The sequence below is a fragment of the Balaenoptera musculus genome, chromosome 16 (genome assembly GCF_009873245.2).
Source record: "Balaenoptera musculus isolate JJ_BM4_2016_0621 chromosome 16, mBalMus1.pri.v3, whole genome shotgun sequence".
NCBI classification, from domain to species: Eukaryota; Metazoa; Chordata; class Mammalia; order Artiodactyla; family Balaenopteridae; genus Balaenoptera; species Balaenoptera musculus.
This window is the reverse complement of record NC_045800.1, coordinates 14,784,934-14,809,982: the sequence shown is the minus strand read 5'-3', so window position 1 is coordinate 14,809,982 and position 25,049 is coordinate 14,784,934. Positions and strand designations below refer to the sequence as shown.

Genomic DNA, 25,049 nt, shown 5'->3' with positions numbered 1-25,049 from the left:
GTACTACTAGAAATGCTAAAATATGATGTCTCTACCTAATGGAAATTAAAATATTGCTATTTTTACAAAACTGCTATAGTTCAATTTCTTCAATGAACAGTAAGCTCTTCAGTTAAATTAAGGATAATTTTTTTAAATAAGGGATTATCATATATCAGATTTGTTTAATTGAAGGAAGGAAATACTAGGAAATATTTTCCCAGTTGCCTTGGAAACAGGAAATTCTCAATTGGAAATTTACTTAAAAACATGGTAGCTGCAGAGCTGGTTCTTATAATGTTTGTGGCTCTAAAAAAAGAATCACAAAATATTTTAAATGAATCAATAAAATTTCCTAGTATATAATTAAAATCAAAACTGATAACGATCTAAAAGAAGCTTTACTGGTGAAGAACCGTGAGTATTTGCAGTAAACAATGACTTGAGACAGTAATGGCCATGATTTGTTCAGCTCATTCTAACTACTGAGGGAAGAGTTCAAATAAAATTCAGGGAGTGCTCAGCACTGTGGTGCTAGAGTTCTACATTTTGTAGAACTTTTACTGTATGTCTAAATTAAACTTTAAAATGTTATGTGTTGGGAATCCCCTGGCAGTCCAGTGGTTAGGACTCTGAGCTTTCACTGCCGAGGGCCCGCCAGGGTTCAATCCCTGGTTGGGGAACTAAGATCCCACAAGCCGCGCAGCACAGGAAAAAAAAAAAAAAAAGGATGTGTTAAAGGCCAAACAAAATTTTATAACCAGAATACAATTATCATTTGTATTAAACATTGACATCTGTAGTTGTCACTGGTTTCTAGTAGGTGAAGGGAAACATTTCTTTAAACTCTCAGACAAATACGGTCCATTTGTCATTCCGGTGTCTTCAGCACTTGAAGTATTTCAATTTTTGTCCAACAGTGTAACCTTTGGAGTTTTGCCTAATAATGACTTCAGTTGTGCTGGCCTTCCAACAGATAAATTAAAGTGGAAATGCATATTTTCTAATTATGCATCCAGCCCTAGTTGCATATTGGCAAGGGTGGCCACACTGAATGTTAAATTAAGTCTGCACAACAGCTAGAGTCTATGCAACATCAAAGTTTCCCAAAGTCACTTTCTTAATTGTGTGAAGGATAGCCAGGGCTCTGATCAGTAGTATGTAGCTATATACAATCAGAGGGAAAACATTTAAACATCCCAGCATGGTATTTCCATTTAAATCTGATTACAGTGAAGTAAAACTGTAGCCATTAAAGGTTTAGAAGAACTACAAATATAAGCCGTAAAAGAAGACATAGTAAATGAGGTAGTAAAAACATTTCAGCAGGGCAAACAGTTAACAGTGCTCATTCAAGTCTTCCTGAAGCAGGTTGTGCAATTCACTACAGACCCTGAACCATTCCCTGAGCTCCACTTACACCCGCAATTAACCTTTCACACCTAATGAAGCTGTTTTCTTGGGAAATTAAAATATATAGTGGTGCCTGCTCTTACCCAGACTTGGGAGGAGAGCATTTCAAAATGAATGACTTATCTGAGGCTTTGTTCAAATGTAAAATGGAAGTGCTATGTTTGTATATAAAATGAGGCAATTTCATTTGATAGGCAGTATTTTATTACTGTACTTATTAATTGTTCTGCATAATTGTAAAAAAAAACACACAGTAATTTTATGATTAGATTGTTAACTGCTGGCGTCTACTAATACCGTTTCACTTCCATTAGGAAAAGCTAGAGTTTTACTAAAGATACCTAAATTCCTGATGTTTCTCCTTGGTGGTTTTGCAAATTTAGTGGTTTTAGTAAGATATATTTACGATATAAATATTTAGCTGTTACTCATTTCTGTCGCTTCCTCTTTAGGGCATGCCTGCACATGCTTATTGAGAAACGTAGTTCTTACATTTAGGAGGAAAATATTGTTTTTATCCAAGGTCCTGGGTAAAGGCCTGATCTGGGTGCCTCTTCTACTTTTACTAAATATCTCTGGTAGCTCTTAGCATCCAAACCAGTACAACTAAACTGTGCCCATGTTCGGAAAGAAATCTGCATGGTCCCAAAGAAGTCTGCTTCCTTCCCAGCTTGTCCTGCCCTGGGCGAACCAGAGCAGTGACTGGTGATGTTCCCCATTATCGAGCACCAGTTCAAAATGCCAAGAGGCCATGGGAAATGGAAGAGGAAACAGAAGATGGCACTTTCTTTCTTATGAGGTTTATAATTCATATTTAAATAATCTAAATGTCATAGTGTCTGGTATTTAAGAACTAAAAGTGCAAAAAAGGTAAAGCTTATAATAAATATTTAAACCCCAGCATTTTGATTGAATCTACTGGCATATTTTGATGTAAATTTTGCTAGCCTGCAGTGTCTCTGCATCATCTTGACACGGTAAAGGAAATTCCTTTAGAACACCGGTCTAAAATAATGAATTGTTCCCCCAGTTAATTGTATTGCTTTGATAACAAGGAACTATGCTAGGCCTAGAGAACACAATAAGTGGATTTCACTAGATGATTTGTGTGACTTGTTGAAAAATGATCTTCTGGACTGACCCTATTTTAATGGAACTCTAATGGCACGGGGGTGTGCCACTGTGCGGCCTCCTACCAGGAGGAAACACCTTCTCCTAGGGCACGGAGAGTGTGGGGTCATCGGCAGAAAACCTCTCACCGGGAAAAAGTTCCTCGGGAAATCTCAACCGGGAGAGAGCGTTTGCATCAAAGGGCGATATGGAGAACTTACTTCTAAGTTGCTTTTATTTTATTGATACGTTTTTTTTTTTTTAAATCCAGGGAAGATCTCAAGCTACCTTTATTTCTTCACTGTCATTGTGAAAATGAACCAAGACCAACCCAATTACAAGCAAAGATTATTTATTCAGAACTTGCCATATAGCAAGGGAGTCATCCACCATCGCTTGCTTGCACTGTGGCAGAGACTTAACGACAGGCAAACGTGTGGGAACCTTTTATAATGGAAAAAAGAGAAAGCTTCAAGTATATGCTTATGGGAGACTGTTGGCGCCAGAAGGCTGGAAAGCTGGCGGCAGGCTAACTAGAAGCGGGGCATTCTCTGTGGTTGGTGAGGGGTGCATATTTCCCTTTCTCTGGTTGGTCCTAAGTTGGAAGCAGGGACAAACATTAGGGAAGCTGTCAGTTATTAATCAAGTCCTGGCTGTTTGGGGCCTATTGTTATGGGGTAATTGTTTGACTCCCTGGGTTGTTACTAGAGATGGAAATCTGACTCCTACAAGCCTGACATAGCAGGCTGGCTTCTTGGGCTGGTTATTATAGATAAGAGACTGGTTTCCTGTGCAGGTTGCTACAGCCTGTGGGCCAGAGTTCTGTTTTTATATATGGTCTGGCCATTGTCTATTTGTATCCTCGGTCTCTCACCAGCATATAACTGTTACATTTTGGGGGAGAAGGGGAGCAATATTGTCTTTCTTTAAAGAGCTACTGACTTGACTTTTCTTTTTCTCAATTAAGAAAATTAGATTCCTTAGCTGAAAGGTAATGATAGAAATTAATTTCTCTCTTTTTTCATGAGTCTTCCACACACTAGACAATTTAAGAAGACAGGGTTCTTGTCTCTCCTGTTTACTCTTGTGTCCAGGGCCTCTTACAGGTTGAAGGAGGACCTAGCAATTTCTGGGTTGTTGTTGCTGTGTTTTAAGGTTCTAAAATATGAAGAAATTCAAGCATAGTAATAAAAACTTACACTTAACAATTTGACACAAGGTGTGCACACACACACACACACACACACTCAGAGTTATTATGATTATTGTGCTGTTTGTAATTAAATTACAGGATTTAAAATGGAGAAGAACTCATGGTTTGCCACCAGCTGTGTGGTCCAGGGAAGGACTCAAGCTTAAATTTGAATGAAAGCATCATTTGGCCCATTAAGACGATAAGACCTGGGCAAGTGGCCCTCTGGGCGTCCTCTGTGAGTACACATGGTGGACACTCAAATATCACTGCATGGAGGAAAGCAGGGTTTCCCGCATACATATTGCCATTTATACAGAATCTGAAAATTCAGTTGATTGTTCAGTTTTCATAGGAAAGGACAAAAAGCTGTCAAATTAAAAATAAGCATGCTTTGTAATTTTAGTTTTAAATTAAGGACTGAAATATGGTTTATGATTGATTACTTTCAACTGAATGTGTTTCTAAGCTTACAGATCATTAGTAAACCCAGACTTCACATTCACATACCCCAAAATACAAAGATACAGTGACAGTTTAGGATTAGCATAGAATTTCCTGTTTTGGCCACTTAAACTGTTTACTTCTCTCTTGGCTCTGTATCTTCTGTATGGAAAACAATGTTTGCAGCCACATGTAAGTGGGAAAGTGTTGTTTCTGAGGGCTCCTTTGGACGAGGTCATGCCGTAGTTTAATGAATAACATGATTTCATATTTGGATGCTGTGATCACTGGAATTAGTGTAAGTGATCTCTGTTCACATTAAAAGAGATGTATATTATTTGTCATATTTGGCTGTCTCTGGATAAGATGGTACCAAAGATGAAATAACAAAAGGTTGTAAATTTTGCCAGAAGTGTGCCAGGAGGTCTGTGGAAACTTAAGGTCTGTCTGTACTGAACTTTCACTTAGCACAACCACGGTCTCATTTTTTGTAAATAATGTGCTTCAGCTCCCTCCCTTACAGAAATAACAAACTAATTATTTCTCACAGCATTAATAAGTGGTTAAAACATCTATTTTGGACACTTCAGAAGTTCATATGTGCTCCTCAAAGGTCAAGAAAGTAAATTTTACTTAAATTTGAACCTTTGAACTTATGTTATCTCTAAGAAACTCAGGATAATTATTAATATCCTGAAAGAGTAGGTTACTTAACATCAACCCTTAAAAGGTAAATATATAAGATTATCAGCCTAGCCAGTGATGACTGTAACTTTTTAATCCCTTCCCTCTCTAACACCATTAATTTCTCCTTCTCCATAAATACCTTCTCTTCTGTTTTCAAATGTACTTGAAACTCCTTTTATCTTTAAAAAAAATATATGTACCCAGATAATCATATGCATTCACATACATCTCATCTGACCCTGCTGCTTCCCCTACGTACCAGCTTACTTACCTCTTTCCATCGACAAACATCTTGCACGTGAGACTTATGTCTGTTGGCCACACTCCCTCTCACTCCATTCCCTGCTTAACTGTCAGGCTTCCATCCTCAGTTAAGTATGGAAATGACTCAAGGATCACCAGAATCTTCCTTGAGGAAATCCAAAGGCCTCTTTGGCAAGCCTCACATGCTGGCCCTTTAGGTACTTTTTGCAGACGCCTTGACCTCTCTCCTCCCTTGACTTCCACAGCACTGCGCTAGGCTAGTCGAACTTCCTCTTACAGTGTCCATTTCCCCTCACTGGCATTTCCTTCTGTTCATGAATCTCTGGAGGTCCGTTCTTGCCGGGTCATATTTGAGACTTACCTGGAATAAATTGACCCACAGGAATGAAATAATTCAATGACACCTTGTATAGGATGAGATCCAAAAGTGAGGCCTTCCTCTAAGAGCAGCACATGGAGAAGATGTCTGTGAGAGCTCAGGGACTGGTTCAGCTCAATTCACAGTCAAGCCTCCAAGACCTTAGGGAAGGGAAACTGGTGACCTCTTCTCAAAGCAAGCAGTCTGGTCTCGTGGTTTAGTATGAGGATTTGGCACATTTTATTTTACTCAAAAACCAAAACTAGATAAAATGATTCCTGTGTAGCCGTGATAAACCAGGGTATCTGGTTGAGCCATTTCTTGTATAAATTTAGAAAAGGCTTTACTATTCCTGAACATCTTACCAAATGTTCCTGTCAATCAATGGACAAAACAATGTAACAAAACAATATTCTTTCAATTACTTATGATAACTAGAGATCCACTTTTGTGTAGATATTCTACTGATAATACTAATGGTCTTTTTCTTATATTTAAGACATCAGCTAAATTTCTACAGGTCGTCTTTCTTCTATGTGCATCCACAACTCTATCCCTGGGGTACTTTCTTACTTCTTAAAAGCAATTTAAGAGAATGAAAAGACAGACTACAGACTGGGAGAAAACATTTTCCAAACATATACAGTGTCTCCTACATACGAACCTTCAAGTTGCGAACTGTCAAAGATGTGAACGTGCATTCACATGTCCAATCACGTAATTAGTTTACATGTCTGGTGTACATTGTCATGTGCTTGCATCCTCTACAAGTGGTTGTGCTTTTGTGTACTTTATTGTACAGTACTGTATAGAGTACAGTAGTACATTATCTTTATTTCAAGCCCAGGATGTCAGGAAGCAAACATAAAAGCAGCGACGTTGTAGCTGTACTACTGTACTTTTCAAGGTACTGTACTGTAAGATTGAAAATGTTTTCTTTATTTTTTGTGTTTGTTTTTTGTGTATTATTTGTGTGAAAAGTATTTTAAATCTATTACAGTACAGTACTTATATAGCCAATTGTGTTAGTTGGGTACCTAGGCTAACTTTGTTGGACTTACAAACACTCTCTCAGAATGAAACTCATTCGTATGTAAGGAACTTACAGTATCTGAAAAAGGACTGGTATCCAAAATGTAAAAGAAATCTCTTAAAAGTTAACAATAAGAAAACAAACAAGAAAATTAAAAATGGGCAAAAGATCTGAACGGATACCTCACCTAAGAAGATTTACATATGACAAATAAGCATATGAAAAGATGCTCAACATCATATGTTATTAGGGAATTACAAATTAAAACAACCATGAGATACAGCCACATGGCTAAAATCCAGAACCTGACAACACCAAATGCTGACAGAGATGTGGTGCAACAGGAACTCTCATTCATTGCTGGTGGGAATACAAAATAGCACAGCCACTTTGGAAGACAGTTTGACACTTTCTTACAAAGCTAAGACATTGAGTTACATGTGATCCAACAATTGTGCTCCTAGGTATTTGGGAATTGAAAATTTATGTCCACACAAAAACTTGCACATGGGTGTTTATGGCAGCTTTATTCATAATTGCCAAAAATTGGAAGCAATCAAGATGTCCTTCAATAGGGGAATGGATAGGCAAACTGTAGTACATCGATACAATGGAATATTATTTAGCAATAAAAAGGAATGAGCCACCGAGCCAAAAAAAAGATATGGTGGAACTTAAAGGCATATTGCTAAGTGAAATAAGACAATCTGAAAAGGCTACATACTGTATGATTCCAACCATATGACATTCTGGAAAAGGCAAAACTATAGAGATATTAAAAAATGATCAGTGATAACCAGAGGCTCAGGAGAAGGGGAGGGATAAATTGGTAAAGCACAGGGGATTTTTAGGGCAGTGAAACTATTCTGTATGATACTTTCATGGTGAGTATATGACAATATGCTTTTGTTAAAACCTATAGAACTTGTGTACAGCACAAAGTGTGAACCCTAATGTAAACTATGGACCTTACTTAATAATCATGTATCAATATTGGTTCAATTTTTCTGTAAACCTAAAGCTGCTCTAATTTTTTAAAAAAAATCTTAATATACTGACTTTTGTTACACACACATACACACACACACACAAAACTGAAAATTCTTTATACTTTTAGAACAAATGTGTGTTCAGACATAGAAACAAAGGTGTGGAGTCATATCCACAACTGATTGTGATGTTTTGTCACACACTGATTTGATTGTCCGATGTCAGTCTGTTAATTTTGTTAGATCCTTGCTCTTCTTCATGTGTACAGTTCGTATGTCCAAGGTAAGAAATTTTTTTTTTAAAAAAAGAATATATTATATGTGTATAACTGAATCACTTTGCTGTACAGCAGTAATTAACACAACATTGTAAATCAGCTATACTTCAATTAAAAAAAATATTTTAAGTAAAGGGTAAACTACTTCCAATAAGCAGCTAAATGTTTGATTGCTGAATGTAAAACAATGCTAGGCCACCACTGTTGCCATCACAGAAATATGTAACCAAACATTTAAGTGTTTTTTTCCTGTTTTTCCAGGCCTTGCAATTGCCAGTGCCCTAATAGATATTTCACAACAGAAACCTTCAGATAGTAAAGACAAGACTTCAGGAGTCCGAAATCGAAAACACCACCTCTCAACACGTCAAGGAACGTGTGTCTGAGAAGCAGAAACTGCTCCTGGAGGTTCTGTAATGTTTGACTTTGTAAATGGCTTCCATTAAGGCTGGTCTGTGGCCTCGATTTTTATGGAGGCAAATCTCTGTATGGTCCCAGGGCCCAGATACAGTTCCCTGCAAATGGGCAATGACCCGAGTGGCCAAAGAATGTTCATGAGTTTTATCAAAGTAACAGTATTGATGGTCACAGGTGATAAAGTTAGTTTTTAAGACTATCTTAGGCTTATCACAGATAACATTACTCTGGAAAAAAATGTATATTGTTTCTTAATGGAGATAAAAAATATGTAATTCATATAAACCAAACTGTTTATATCCCAAGACTTTAAAGAAAGACATTTTATAATGCCTGAATGATGAGAATTGTACAGTTTTTGCCTCATAAGCAAACTTAAGTCACTTGTATATGAGCAGGAAATGAACAAATTGCAATGGCTTTAGATGCTGTTTTATCTCATGTAAACGTAAAAGCAGGATTTTGATTTAGTAGGATGTAAGCAATGTATTTAAATATTTCACAGGACCATATCATGTCCAAACTCAGTTTTCAAATGTGACTATTTTCCACCTAACTGGAATGCAGACCAAAATGAGTCCATTTGGATGGATGGTATATGCAACTTCACAGGAGGTTTATTAGAATTCTGAGTGAAGAGGACATTGCTGTCGTCCATGCCAACTGCCTAACTCATTATCAGAGCTGATAGAGCATGGAAAAGCCTGTCCAGCAATCAAGTTTTGCCCTCCTTCCCAAACCAGCCTCCAATACCACAAACCTAAAGAGAGCTGAAATAGTTATTTTACAGTGTGCAAGCTTCTGCTCTAATATGGTAATTTTTTAATTGCCTAGGAATCATTGGATCAGACCTAAATGATCCATCTGCATTTTTATAAGAACAGATCATGTTCTTTTGACCTTCCTCTCCTAGCGGCTAGATTTTATCTACTTTTTACAAACATTATGAAAAGTATTTTAGAGACAGCGCCTCCTCCAAGTCATAAAATGACCCAGGTTCCTTCCTGCCAACTATTTCACTTAGAACACAAGTAGAGAAGAGCATTTGCTGGCAAGCATCTACAGTATTCCTGTTTCTAACACAAGCACATTGGTGTCGTGAGAGAGTCTCCAGTTTAAGAAATAAAATAAGTTCATTGTTGCCCACATTTAGCATATTGTTAATGATTCAAAAATCTGAATTACGGCAGAAAGGAAAAATGATAGAAGACAGCTTTCACATTGGAACATAGAATCATTTGTGTCCTAATTTTGACAACAGTTCACTAGAACTCAGTAGATTAACAGATCTTGTTTGGAATTGCAGTTTCTTAACTTCAAGGGAACTACAAAGTATATGTAGAGAGCAGTGACAGAAATATCTAAAACTGCTTTATACAATATAGTTTTGTTCAATATGAAAGTCATTTAACTATAATTGATGTTTAGTACTATCTATGTACTTATCATGTTCTTTGGATTTCTGGAAGGTAATGACACTTTACTGTTTACAGCTAATGCATAGTTACTTGCATGCTATGGTTGTGCAGTAGCAGAATATGACCCTATTGTGATATTAAATGTTTATTTCACAATGCCATTTAGACATAGCCAGCTTAATTTGATGGGAACGAATGTAATATATAACAGGAATGATCATACACTATGTAGTTGCATCATATATAAGATTGCTAGGTTGCATCTAACCATGACTATGTCATTGTTTTGATAATTAGGCATTTATGAATTATAGTATATATTCCTTATGTTGGCATGATAATTTTGCTATTTTCCATGCGTTAAAAATAAGACTAATTCTTAGATCAATTTAATCTATAGCCTATGGGGTTTTTGGGGGGCTAGGGAGTAGAGCTGGTTGTTTTTACCTCCCTATGATATTTTCTCTCTCTCTCAAAAAGAAAAGAAAATTGAGCGAAGTTTGTAAATGTCTCCTGAAAACCATCAAGCAATTTTATTAGTTTTTTGGGGGGCCCTTTAAATGTTGATTTTTTTCTCCTGGAAAAATAAATTGACAAAACTGGTGAATACAAAAATATAATCATTTAAAAATAAAATGATTGCCCAATTTGTTTAATACTCTGTAACAATTGTCATGAGAGAAAGCATATATAACAAAAATACGGAAACATACAGAGTTGTCCGTAAAATCTATTTCAGCTATATTTTTAGAGAGGCTAAGCAAACAGAATTACTGTGAAAGAATTGTCAAGCCTCATTCACCTCGAATCCCATCAGGTTCTTAAAATTCAGAAATTTGAATTTCAGACAATTACGGGACATAATACAATGTTAAGTTAAAGTCATACTCTAAACCCTTCTGGGCCAAATATTGCTAACTCTGTGACTAATTATGCAATATCTTCTCGACTTTCCAAAGCTTTTTACTGGCAATAAAACTCTTCACCCTCAGGTGAAGTGGATTGAAAAGACCTTAGGGATAATCACTTTGAATCTGTGTCATGTTCTTTTTTTCCCCACATCCCAAACACTTTTAATTTGGAGGCTTTTTTTTTTTTTTTTTAAATCAAACCACAAGTATATGCAGATACTCTTCAAGAAGTTAGGCATTAAATGACTGATTCTCTTGAAAACTCATCTTAATGGAATTGTGTACATTTCAGTTTAGAATGACTTTGAAAAATTCTTTAGATTTTAGGGTTTCTTATTCTTCCAAATATGAAAAACTTTGGTTAAGTGGAATGGAGTTTTAAAAATTAACCTGGGGACACTATTTGGACAGTTAGAGAATTCTCATTGAAAAAAGATGCACATGCTTACAGATCAATTTAATACATTTTAAGAGGATTGGGATTTTCGTAATTGCTTTTAAATGAAAATTTATTTAGTGATACACATAGAAGGAAAATGTATGCCATATACTACTGTGTTATGTTCAATAGGAAAACTTCAAGTAGAATATATTTCAACCTGTAATCGATACTTGCTATGCTTCTCAATATCTCATTTTCTCTGAGTTCCAGTAAGACAGCAGTGACTGCCTGGCTTTTTGTTGCTGCAGGATCATTTAGAGTGCAGACTGGTGGCTGGACCTGAGAACAGATGTTGCAACCAGCTTTGAGCTGTGTGGTGCTGGCACGTTTTAACCTTTTGAAGCCTCAGACTTTCCATCTGTGGGGGAAGGTACTGGTGCCCACCTTGCAGAGCTGTTGTGAGCCTAGAAGATAATAGACATAGAGCTTCCACGACAGGCCCTCAGTGCAGTGTAGCTGGTATTAACAATCATGGGACCACCAGGCCGCTCTTTTTCTACCGATTGTTTTATGAATTCATCTATTAATTTTTCATTCATTCTTTTCACCATAGGTAAAAGCCAAGTAGGTTTTTGCAAATGAAGATTTCATAAAAACTTAAGTTCCTGTATTTCTAGGATATAGAGATTTCTAAAAAACCACTTGGATATTTTGGTCAATAGCGGCTCTAACTCTTTCAAAATATATACAGTTTTAGTAAAGCATTTTTAAAATGACTGCTTGGTGACATTTAGACAGAAACATCAATTGTCACTTTCTCGTCAAAATTTGGCAAGAAGGATCGATCCTTACGTTTGGTTGTCATACATAATACATCTTTTTTTCATTGAACATAAAACTATGATTTGAAAAGTGTTTCATGTAAAAAGTTTTAAAAAATTAAAACTGATCAAATGAACTAATTCTACCCGCATAGACTTAAAAAAAATATCAGCTTCCAAAGACCATTTGCTATTTTACTAAGGTGAGTTTGGAACTTACTTGATCGTAAGACTACCTGGGTCAGTGCAGATTCCTACCTTTGCCTCTAGAGATTAAGATACGGAAGGACTTGATGAACCCTGGAGATTCATATGCTTAATAAGCACCTCAGTGATTCTTATGATTAGGCAAATTAAGGAGCCATTGCACTGGGCCAAAGAGCTGCCTTTATTTACAGTTAGAAGAATTTCTTTAAATAACGAAATTATCGAAGTCAGAATGCTTTAAATAATTTTCTGAGGAATACAAGCCATCTGGTTGGTGTTACAACAGTGTTTTCATTACAGTGTACATTTAACATTTTAGTTTTATCAAATTTTTTAAGTGAATGAGAACCATCTCAGTATATATGTATGTAGGTGTGCATGCCAGTGTTAAAACAGATTGTGTGAAAGTTCAAACCGGCTTTAAAAAGCCAACATTTTATGATATAGTATGCTGTTGATCAGGAGTTTAATTACTGAAATAAAAACATTGGATCTTCCAACCCCCATTGCCAAATGAAGTTTTGTTATATATATTTTTTACCCTCCCAAGATCATCCAGGAAAAAGCATTCAACCGCGGGAAAAGCCCATCTGCCATCTAAGACTTGGTTATAAAATTTGGTTATGGAATTCCACATTCAAAATCCATTTTTCTCTCTTCACCTGATTTTTCTTGGCCTTTTCTACGTGTTCTCTTTGAATTACATGCTGAACACTTTGACTGTTCCTGAGAATGGAAGCAAAACTCACAAGAGCCTAAGTGGCCAGGATTCCAGCCAAAACTGAGGGTCTCTGCCCTGACCATGTGTTTACATAAGTTGTTCTTACTTACAGTGGAAGTCCTCTTTCCAGGACCGGTGCAGCCATGGCACAGCTGAGGAGTTTTCTAAGAAAGGTCTGCTTGTTCCTTGGCAAGCTTTGGGTTTAGTCCCCACATTGCCCTCTGGGTCCTGGCCTATGTCAGTGCTACTGACTGCTCTTCTGGGCCTCAGTCCAGTGTTACTGAGGCAGAGCAGCCAAGAGGATCCAAACGCCTCTCTTCTCTCCAACCCCACAGGAGGACCAAGCACCTCCTGTGCTCAGGGCCTGACCTGAGGCCTAACCCTGAGGGTGGTCCTGCCTGTGCTCTGGGGGATAAAACGGCAGACCCCTTCTCCTGGGCAGCCCTACACCACACCTCCCAGAGGTCAGGCCAGGGAAGAGGACCACTCTGCCCTGAGAAACTTGCCCAGCCTGGCTAGCATGCCCCAGAAGCGTTAGAGAAGGGAGAAGAGCTTTGGGGAGGAACCCAGATGAAGATGTGTCTGAAGCAGGGAGGGCTCGGAGTTGAATCCCGGAGCGCCTTTCCCTTACAACAGAAAGCAGCAGCTTAGGGCTTCCCTGGTGGCGCAGTGGTTGAGAATCCACCTGCCAATGCAGGGGACACGGGTTCGAGCCCTGGTCTGGGAAGATCTCACATACCGTGGAGCAGCTGGGCCCGTGAGCCACAACTACTGAGCCTGCGCATCTGGAGCCTGTGCTCCGCAACAAGAGAGGCCGCGACAGAGGCCCGCGCACCGCGATGAAGAGTGGCCCCCGCTCGCCTCAACTAGAGAAAGCCCTCGCACAGAAACGAAGACCCAACACAGCCAAAAATAAATAAATTAATTAATTAATAAAAAAAAATTAAGAAGCAGCAGCTTCTCTGAACATCTGAGCCTGGCACATGCGCCTCTTCAGCGTCTTGATGGTGGATCAATGGTTATCAAGGGATTTGAAGATTTCAACTCAAAATTTATTTTTCTTTGCCCTGAAGAGGTTTCCTTAGAGAAGTCACCTGTGAGTGGCTGAAGTGAGGGGCCAGCATTCTTTCAGGTCTAACCCACAGCCCTTTCTGATAAACATGCAACTCCCTCTCCAATTTCCAACAGGCTCCCCTGCTTGTTTAGCATTAGCGTGCCTGGCACAGCCATAACAGCCAAGAAATTTTGTGGAGCTTTACTTTCTCCGGCCGTTCAAGTGAAAACAGCAAGTATTATTTTGCTTTCTAAATACGAGACCACATTGTATTTTGGATGAGCTTCTGGAAACTGCATCCCCCTCCCCCATTCTGACCTGTCTGCCTTCCAGGGCTCCCACCCTTTGTTGCGGAAATAATTATGCCCTGTTCAAGGACTGGTTGTGGAGCAGCCCTAAGTGAACAAGAAACCGAACCCCTCAAAGATCCCTGCAGAAACACTGTATTCTCCTCACCATCAAAAGGTTTGACCATTTTTATTTTGGGCAGAAGTGAAATTTTCACTCAGGCGAGATAGCTGTTTAAGCACAAGCCTCTTTAAACCAGCTGTGTGCGTGGTCAGATAGGAGATCCTACTCTAGAAAATCCACCTAAGAAAATGGCATTAGTGAGCAAATTCTTCTAACTGTTCTTTGTGCCTCTGTCGCCCCTATTGCTGAAAGATATCTTAAACGGTGTGCTTTTCAGTTATGTATAAGTTATCTTGGAATAGGTCCTGTGTGGGACACACTTGAGTTTTAATGTGAACTCAAATGCCAACTTTTTTTAATGCCTTGGAACAGTTGTCTAAACTATTTCTAAGTAACCTGGGATAAAAATGCTCACCTACCTTACTTAGGTGTTATGATGGGTTTATGTTGTTGAAATAGGAAGTAGATTAGAGTTAACTGTTTTATCCTTACACTATGAAAAGATTTAAGGTTAAATTCGGGGAATCATGAGCAACGATTCTTCTCGATTATTTTTGGTAACACTAAAGGGCATATATGTGCCAAAGTTCCCAAATAATTAAATTGCGATAGAAACCACTGATATATGTTACCTGGTAATTCAGAGTGGTGCTTTTCAGGATTTTTACAGTGTCTATTACATTTTGCAAATATTACCTTCCTCAACTTTAAATGGTAATTTTACAGCAAATACCACCAGATTGTTTTAGATTTTCTTTCCCATCATCACACATCTTTCCTGACCCTCCATCGATTAGTCAGCTTATTTCCCCCAGCAACAGACTAGTGCTCTCAAACCTCTATCAATGCTTTAAAAATAAATAAATAACACAAAATAGGTCTTGCACATCTTTGTTCCCTTGTGACAACGCACATTGGCAGCAGTAATCTTTTCCTTTAGATCAGCTTGTTTGAAATACGATGGTACTTAAAAGGAAGGCCGGCTGGAAGGACACCAATAAAAATACCAGCTCAGCTTAAAACAATTTGATTTCAACCCAAAATGAATTACCTTGCAACACAAATAGATAATGGCAAATGGGATATTCTACTTATCAGGACTATTCCCTGCTGAGAGTTAGAACTCCAGGTTCATTTGAAGCTCATTGCCCTGGGAGTATAAAAAAATATGGTCTCCTGAACATTTATGTGCAGATGAACTAGTTGGAAGAGGAAACAAAGACTGAATATACAACATCCACTCCTTGCTGATTTCTGAAGCGACAGCTCCAGTTTGACCTTCCAGTGCAGAAATTCAAGATGTTGGCTGTTAAAGGAAACAGCTTTTCTGTAAGGGAAAAATACCAAATAGCATCATTTTGTTTCTCAGGAAGCAGTTGTCCATGATGAGCTTTACAAACTAGAAGTTTGTAAGGATATGTAACGGTGTTTTGTTTGTGTTTTCATACATAATATGCAATGTTTTAGTGACAAGATTTTCCTTTTCTAAACCATACTTAGAAGATGGTTATGTGGTAGACTTTTCAGTAGTAATTCTTACTTTGATAGCACATATGAACCACATGGGTTTTGCACATTAGTGAATTGAGAATTACTTTGTCCTAAAGTGGAATGGCCAAAGAAAGAATATACCTTCATGGGAATCCCTTGAGAAAAAAATAACAATTTTTCTACTGTTTCAGTATGTCATAAGATTCTTATATCCTTTCACACTGCATAAATGCAATTAATGATCTCTCTCTCTCTCTCTCTCTCTCTGGTGCAAATTACTTTGTGTACATATTCTTAATGTAGTCTTGATAACTGCCCTTGCAGTGTAGTCTCTAAGAGATTATTTACAATATTTGCAAAGATTATGGCAATGTCAAATATATCATCTTGGTGGAATAGAAAACAAAGAATAATAATTAGTCATTTCTACAAGTTTGGAATCTACTATGACTGTTGGTATAAAGTTTAATTCCACTTATAAAACAAGTCACTTCGTGTCACTAAAATTAAAGCAAATTTCCAGAATCGGGTCTTAACCACGTTAATATCAATTCGAAATGGCAGCATTGTTTGGATGTTTTGTGCTTTATATTATATGAACCAGTCTGTAAACTATACATGAACCAAAAATATCCAAGGAAGCAGAGGCGGTTGAATCAATTCCATCAATTTTTTCAAAGGCTGTTGACTCATGATCTAGTGGTTAAAATGGAGACCCGGGAAAACTAGAATAAAACCAAGATTCTATCCTCAGCTGAATGACAAGTCTCACACACCATGCTTCCTTCCTTCCAGGGTGCTTATGAGAAATAGAGAGTTTTCAGAACCTCAGATCCAGTCCCATATGACTGTTGTTATCAGAAGGCTGTCCAGATGGCACTGTGTGTAAGCCTCTGGTAATATTCTTTACATTGTCATAACACCTACAACAATTTCATTCCCTAATGCTTTTCCCATGGGTTAGTATTCAGTGTCTTCTAGATTTTGAAGGTAGAGGGATGCATCATATCTCACTGACCTACAGAAGCTCTTGTAACTATTGTGTCGATAGATAAAGGAATAAATGACTCAGGTGCAGCATCATGATTTGAATTTCCATTTGTAAGCTGGATTTGGTGAAGTTTGACACTGATGCTTTCTGTTCCACGGTTAAGTGACAAAGTTACTCATCTGTACATAAGCATCTGAAATTTTAGCAGGTAATTACGTAAATGAAGTATTTTACACAAAGCATTAAAATTTGTATCAGAAAGAACAGCTCACGTTATTTCTCAATCACTATTGGCACATGTAAAACACTTTTAAAGCTCTCAACAAGATAATAAACTAAAACATTTTTCCCTCTTCCTTCTTAGTCGTTATCTAGATATTTTTCTTTTAGATAAACAATCGGCATTGTGTTTACTGAAGCTCGCATTGATATTCCCCAATAGTGTTTGCAACTTGAGCTTTATTCCAGCAGCTACATGAAATGAGTCCACAGTGCAGAGCAGGAGGTCCCTCTGGAACCTGAGATTATTTGTTCTCTCACTGTTCTAAAGGTAATTAAGGAGCATTGCATGTTTCTCAATTAATGATTTCTCATTCAACAGGGGATCTTTGATGCTAATTTGTTTTAATCAGGGCAGAGGCTGCTCAAAAACTCTAAACAATTCAGTGAAGAGGAACTAGGAATTTTTAATCAAGTGGAAGAGATTTAAATGCTATGAGGGATGCATCCATCATGCACTTTCAATTCCTGTTCATTTAACTTTGTTCTTTTGAGTTTTACAAACCAACGTGAGAATTATTAAATAGAGTATATTGTATTACATAATATGGTTTTCCTCATATATTTGTGTGTATATTTCATGGACTTCTTCTCCCATTTAAAGCCTATTTATTTACAAACATTTCTCTCTCTGCATAGGATGTATTTATACATACATCTCATACCCTTATTTATTATATACACTTGTAAATGTAGAACATGTTTATGTAAAAGTATATTCACATATATGTTACAAATGAATAACAGAAGTTGAGTCATAAATGAGCATTAGGTTTAAAAAATTCTTTTCCCCCCTTGGACAATGTCCTGAATGGCTATTCACAATCTGGGCTGCTGAGTCACATTGCATTATGTACATGGAAACACTCATAATCTATGTAGAAGTTGCACCTTGAAGAGGCATTACAGTATGATTAGACCATAGTTTTTGTAAAAAATGACTTCATCAGGTGACTATGGCTTATGAACGTAAATACTCAAAGTAATGAAATTAAATTACTGCCTTTCTTTTCTAACGATCAGGTTTTGATCATCTCATTTTGATGTCCTCAAATCAAGACCACTTTGCAGGAATGTCAATCATGTGAAATGAGGTGGGGTTTTTTTTCCTTCTTCTAACCAAATATAGAAAAATCTCAAGAAATGCTTGAGAGGCCTAACTAGTTAAATACTTACTGGTTCACTGTATTGAAATAAGTGAGAAAGAAAAAAATTTTTTTAGCCAGTGGTTCTCAGACTTTTAGAGTACATCAGGATCACCTGGAGGGCTTATTAAAATAGATTTCTGGGGCCCAATCCTAGAGTTTCTGATTCAAAAGTTCTGGGATGCAGCTCGAGATTTTTATTTCTAACAAGTTCTTGGGTGATGCTGAGGCAGGAGCTGATGACCCCACTTTGAGAACTCCTGTTGTAAACAAATCAATCAGAATGAGGCAGCCATGGTTTGAGTGCAGCACTGAGCAATGAGTCCGTGTCCCTCATACATTCCAGTGTGTTTTCAGAGATTGTCTACCAGAAAGCGGTGGGCCTTGTGTGTCTCTGAGGTGAACTCTGGGTGAATTTCTGGACCAGATGGGCAGGGGCTAAGTGGGGAATTTGGGCAGAGAGATGACATCAGTGCCTACATTTTAATTCATGGAGATTCCCTGAGGGCTTTGCTGGAATTACAAACATTTGAAAACAAACTTTTGAATGGAAATAACAATCTGGCACACCTGTGCTAATGGGCAATGCCAGAAGCCAGACTGGCTTGTAAAGAGCTGGACCAGGCTGATGTTTTCCAGCCCTGCTGATGATAGGAATGAGCTGGGGCTCTGTCGGGTATCTATGTTTTTAATAAGGGCTCCAATTAATTCAACAGACAAGTTTGGGGAACTCTACTTAAGGGCCCAATTCTTTTTCCTTTCTCGTAGTGGTGCTAAAATTGCCGATATAGAGCTTCGGAGGGAAGCCCATTCATAAAGCCCCTGTCTGGGCAACTGCCCACCCACTGCACAGGCTGACCTCGTTTGCTCAGCTTTCCTTGACGTGTGGCATAATTATGTCTGTGGGTCATGAATTGGCCTAGTGTGTCCCTCAGCTGTATAATTATCCCACGTAATGTGATAAGTTCAATTGCGATTTGCTTTGGTTCCATCAGTGCTGTAGGGTTTTTCTTACTCCCGTATCATAAGGCAGTTTGGGGGTTGGGGAGACTAGGTTCTCATGTATACGTATGAATGGTAATTTAATTGCATTTACATTTGCCCTTAAAATCAATCAGTGGGTATGGAACAAGCTTCTTGAAGATGATTCTGTTTTGACATGTATCTCCTAAAAGTTCAAATATTTAATAGCACCTACTATGTGCCAGGCACTTTGCATGTTATTTAATCCTCTTACAACCAATAAGAAAGGAATATTAGAATCCCTATTTTACAGATGAGAAAACTAAGGCTTAGCGTATTAAGCTTCCCAAGTGCAAGTGGCAGATATGGGAAAGAATCTATCACAGTGTGCTGCTTCCCCTGAACCCGGTGGTGATTAATTAACACAAAACCTTCAGACAATGGCAAGAAAAATGATGTCAGAAACTCCAGCCATCATTCCCTTACTATAATATCTAATGACTGAAACATTTTTAATCGAAGGGATATTTTCCCCTTTCTAGTGAGCAATCTCATCTTTTGGAGCTATCATGAAAATGAGCTCTAACTCTCCCCAGCTCCAGGCGGTCTCAGACTTTCAGCTGCCTGTGACTCACCGTGCCCATTAGTCGGCCTAGTTAATCACACAATCATCGTGCGTGTTCATGGGCTGGCTTCAGACCTAATCATGTCATATCACTGGGTCACAAAAGTGCCAGTAATCTAATCGAATGTGACTTTGCAATTACAAGTTACATCTTGATGTGATCATACTGTCAGTATTCCACTTTGTTGGGACTGACAAATCTCTAGACTGTAGTTGGAATGTTCATTGAAGCTCAGTGCTAAAGGTCATCAGAAAGGCGGTCAGGGCCCTCACAGGGACTCACTTGTTCATCGTTACTACTCCATTTGGATAACATTCAGCACACCACCCTCCTCTACTCTCTCCTCACCCTTTACTGAACAATCCTCCCTTTGCTGGATTCTGTCTTGCACCATCGCTTACCCAGCTCTTCCCAGGGTTCTGAGCTCTCAGAGAATAAAGCACAGGTTATAATGGGTGCCCTAAATTTGTATCAGTTCAAATCGCATTACAAGTTGCTATGAGAAGCATTACAGTTCTTTCCTAGAACTCTCGTGTTACTATCATAAATGCCAGCTACCTTTGGAAGACTTTTTTCTTTACACAGGTCCCACAATAATAGGAATTGACGCACAGCACTTTTCAATTAAAGTGTGATCATGGAACTAGTCAGGGTCCTTCACTTTTTCTCAGTCTCAGTTTTCTCATCCGTCTCACGAAGGTCCATCTCAGGACATACTGGCTGGTTGTCTCTGAATTCTTACCGGCTGACGATGCTATTGTGCTTTCCTAGGTTCCTGTTCCTTAGATTTTTATGACATCAGCTGTGAGAAGGCTGTGTTAGAACCCATCAGGTTAGTTCAGCCTCACAAGAAATACATGTCCTTAAAATGGCACACAAATCTTCACAGGGGTGGCATTTACAAGGTCAAAGTTTTTATTCTGATCTTGGCCCGCTTGGGTTACATTTCAGATTGGCATGGTGTCACACTGAAAGAAATGGATATTGCAGGCTTCTCACACATTTTTTTATCTTTTATAGCAGAAAGCCTTTGAGGTACACATACTTCAAATATTCTTTATTCACCACCACCAAAATACTCAATTCTTATTTTATTTCTCAATGAAGCTTAATTTCTACCCAAAGGACAGCATATTGTGACTTCATTGTTTCAGCTGTGTGTCGAACCTTCATTGCCTCTAAAGGGACATTCTTTCTACTCAGAAGATAAAATGAGATATGGAGAATTACTAAATCATTTGGGCATCAAAAGATTCTTCTATATAAAGAACTGCTAGTTAACAGAAACAGGAATGTTAATGTCCTTTAGTCTCCAAAAGAGATGGTTGGAAATATTTTTGTGGTGGCCAACTTTCAGAAGAAACATCCCAGTTACTTTATGATTATATCATGGAGAAACAATTATTCTCCATTCGGGGCCAAAATAAACAGCAATTCTCCAACAAGCATGGCTCTAACAGTTCAGAAACATGCAAATACTGGGTAACTAGCTGGTGTGTTTATATGCAACATGCAGATGTATGACCTAGATACATCCCTAAAAATTAATTTAACGGCGCTGCACTGGGCTCGGCTAATACTCTAACAAGTTTTTTTTTTTTTTTCTTTAATGATGAGCATAAGCCCTGAGGGCATTGTGTTTGATAGAAGTGACAGCTCTGCAAGATGCAGGCTCCTCTAAGAGTGAGTGTGCTGACTCAGAAAACAGAAGGATAGCGCTGGATGGGAGGGGAGTTGTCAGACATAATTTAACCTCCTCGATTAAAAGTTATGTAGCTAATCAGTGCTACAGGCATGCTATAACCATATCCCAAAGGCAATGGTGACGTCCTTAAGATTTACTCCTTAAAAGAAAAATCAGTGTAGAATCTAGAACCTGCACTATGAAATGTCACAGGTCTTTCTCCTTTGATTGTTTGACATATTTTGAATTCCATATCATCTGAATAAAGGAAGTTATTTTTTCCTTCTTTCTTTATTCCCCACTCCCCCTACCCCAAGCCTCAAGAAGGTTCATCATGTTCCTGAAACCACACAGGACCTTGAAATCTTTGTCATTCAAATGTGCTCAGAAATAACCGCAGATGTTTGTGTATTTCTACGATATTGCATAATTAAGTCTGATCTCAATGAGGGAATGAGAGGGAATTCGAACAAACAATTCAGCAAGAAAAATAGGTATTTATGTCTATTTGCCTGGGATTTTCTTTAAGGCAGCTTAAGTTACACTGAGGATTAATCAATCCTGTGACTGATTGCTGTGATGCATGGAGCTGAGGAGCATCTGGCTGATGTGGGAAGTGTGTGCATGAGATGTGGTACCCCGGCTGAAATAAACATACTGAAAAGGACATGCGCGAACTATCTAACATGGAGGGGTTTTAGATATCTTAGATAAAAGGGGAAGTGTGTGACTTAAAGGGTTTAGCAGTTCAGTGTCAACATCAGAATCCTAATTATTATAGGTAGGATTTACCCAATTGTGACTTATGAAGATGATTAAAGGGTTCTTGAGACCCTGTTACAAACTCAGGAACGAGAACCAAAGGCACACTTACCATATAGTAACTGCATAAAGCCTCATAGTAATGATTGGGTGCCATGCAGTGAGGTTCATACAGCAATTTAAAGTCGCTACTCACTATGAAGAATTGGTGGGTCTTTAGTCTTCTTCTGGTGGTCGTGTCTGGACTCCAATTCTCTGTGCCTTTCCTTGTTCTGTAGGTTCCTTCTGAGGTTAGGTGTATCCAGCTACAAACAATAGCAACCTGAGCAACCGTGGATTAAACCATATGGGGTTTATATATTACTTAACAAGAAAATCTGGCAGTAGGAGTCCTGGGATTTTGATGGCTCAGAGATGTTCCCCTCATTTCCCTCCTCAGTGAATGGGCTTTTCTCCTCAAGTATGTGCGTCTTGGTGACAAGATAGCTGCCATAGCTCAAGGCCTCATGTCCTCAGATGACATTGCACAAAGCAGGAAGGGAGGGGTGAGGGCAGTATTGTTTTCTCTTTAGAATTCTCTTGTCTTTCATCAGGAAGGAAATCTCTCTCAGAAGTCCACCCTGACCTTCAGCTCATCTTCTTGTAGCTTTCATTGGCTAAGACTGAGCCACATGCCCACCCTGGACTAGTCCCCGGCAAGGGGCAATGTGATTGCTGTGATTGGCTTAGATCCTCTCTACTCGAGGTGTGGTCCAAGGAGAAGCACATCCACTTCACCAGGGAGCCTGTTAGAATCGCAGGGTCTTAGACCCACCTCAGACCTACTGAGTCTGCATCTGCATTTAACAAGAGGCCCCATGGTGATCAGGTGGGCATGAAACTGTGACCAATGATGATTCATCCCCTGGGGCTGGGCATGTTCAGTTTGGGAAAATCAGAATTATGCCTGCAATAAAGATGGGAAGGGCTTTGGGGTGGGCAACCAGCAGTGTCTGCCACAATCTTCTAATCTCCCATCACTTGGAATTATCACTTGTTTTGGTGACTATGATTTTCTCTCCAAAAAAACTCTGCAAAATGATGTCTGCTTATGGTATGTGCTAACCCAGGGAATACTTTTGGTCCACCTGAGTGGCCCTGCAGCAATGTCCCTCATCTACCGGCACTTGGATCATGCTGATGATCTCCCCGAGTGCTGAGGCAAAGGGCACAGGTGTCACCCACTCCCTTTGGCTAGAAGGATCCCTTCCTGCGTAGGGCCCAAGCTGAAAATGGTCTCCCTGTCTTGGTAGGCTGAATAATGGCCCCCAGAGATATCCATGTCCTAATCCCTGAAACCTGTACAAGTTACTGCAAAAGAGACTTTACAGATATGATTAAGGTAAGGATTTTGAGATGGATAGATTATCCTGGATTATCCAGTTAGTTAGGCCCTAATTGTAATCATAAGTGTCCTTATAAGAATAAAGCAGAGGGAGGTTTGACTTCAGCTAAAGAGAAGACAGTGTGACATCGGAAGCCAAGATTGGAGTGATGCAGCTGCAAGCTAAGGAATGCCACTGGCCACCAGAAGCTGGAAGGGGCAAGGAAGAGATTCTCTCCTAGAGCCTCCAGGGGAAAGCAGCACTGCCAAATGCTTGGTTTTAGCCCCATAAGACTCATTTCAGCCTACTGGCCTCGAGAGCTGTAAAAAAATACATTTCTGTTGTTTTAAGCCACTAGGTTTGTGGTAATTTGTTACAGCAGCCCCAGGAAGGTAATACACCCGTCTTTCAGTCCCTACAATTCCCTGTGGCACAATTTTTAATCCAGCAATGTTGCATTTTCATTATTTTAATATAGTTTGCAGATGGAATTATAGATTCATTTTTATAAGACATTCAAACACTGTCAAAATAAGATCCTCTTTGGGTTAGGATAAGAAATTAGACCTAGGAAGCCTAGGGAGGCAATCACCTGTGCGTGATCACTGCAGGTCCCTGGTCACCGTCATCATCTTGCCCCAACCAGATGCAGAAAGGGCATGTGGGGGAAAGGAGAGAAGGAGGAGGGAGGCATGAGGTTAGCACCGCCCTCAACACACACACCGCTGAGCCTGACTTCAGCAGCTCAGACTAAAGAAGTACAATTAGAAAACCAACTTCACCTGTGCTTTCCAGTGCCGGGTAAATTGCACTTTTCTCCACCAAAACCATTTGACAGGACGATAAAGACTATGAAAGGTCAAAAGCAGAAGCTCGGAGGGGACTAAACATGCCACTGAAATGAATAAAGGGTGGTCATTAGCAGCCATGGAGAGACGCAAGAGGGGTCCAGAAAAGACTTAGTGGGGATGAGAAGGTCTCATGCAAAGCAGGGGCTGCCGCGGGTGGGCAGAGGCCACAGCTCCCATCTCAGGGGGGCGGTAATTCTGCAGACGGTGGGGCCTGACCTCCAGCAGGGAGAAGGAGCCACTCCTGGCGTTGGCACGTTTATGCTAAGTGAGGCTTTTAAAGAAGCTCTTTGGACAGTATTCATCACAGGCCATTCGGATAGAGATGGATGAGGGTCTGAAGTGAGACAGACTAATGTGAAGAATCGTTTGCACTGCTGGGAAGGAGGGGGAAGAAGCTGTCACAATCTTGCAAGCCCAGCTTCTTCTCAGAAGTAAGCTCTCAGCCTTGATGTCTGCTCCTAAACGCCCTGTGCTGCTAAATGATGCTAGTAACCGCCCATCCCACCTCAGGGGAGTCGGGGCGCTCCGGAGCCGGCTTCTCACCTCCAGTTCTGCGGCGCACAGAGCCTCGCCCCTGGTCCTGACTCCTTTGTTTGGAAAGAGCCAGCTTACCTTTCACTGCTCAGGTCTCTGGCCACCATTGCTGTGCCTTGCATCACAAACTTTTGCCCGTGGAGAGGGCTGATACGTGACGTTTATTGGGTGGGCTTCTGTTTTTATTTTTGTTTTTATTTTTTGGACTTTGTCCTTTCATTTTTTTTTGTTTACATCATCTTAGTGGTACACCTCCCACAAATAAAGCAG

The 25,049-nt window shown here is 39.2% G+C and overlaps 1 protein-coding gene across 1 annotated transcript in view; it reads left to right on the top strand.

Moving 5' to 3' along the window:
- ATRNL1 (attractin like 1) overlaps window positions 1–12,362 on the top strand; it is a 688,151-nt gene extending 675,789 nt beyond the window's left edge. The window contains exon 29 of the mRNA XM_036829651.1: window positions 8,009–12,362. Coding sequence (XP_036685546.1) covers window positions 8,009–8,133 — 125 coding nt within the window. The 3' untranslated portion in view covers window positions 8,134–12,362. The remainder of the gene's footprint in view (window positions 1–8,008) is intronic.
- Window positions 12,363–25,049: the final 12,687 nt, after the last annotated feature.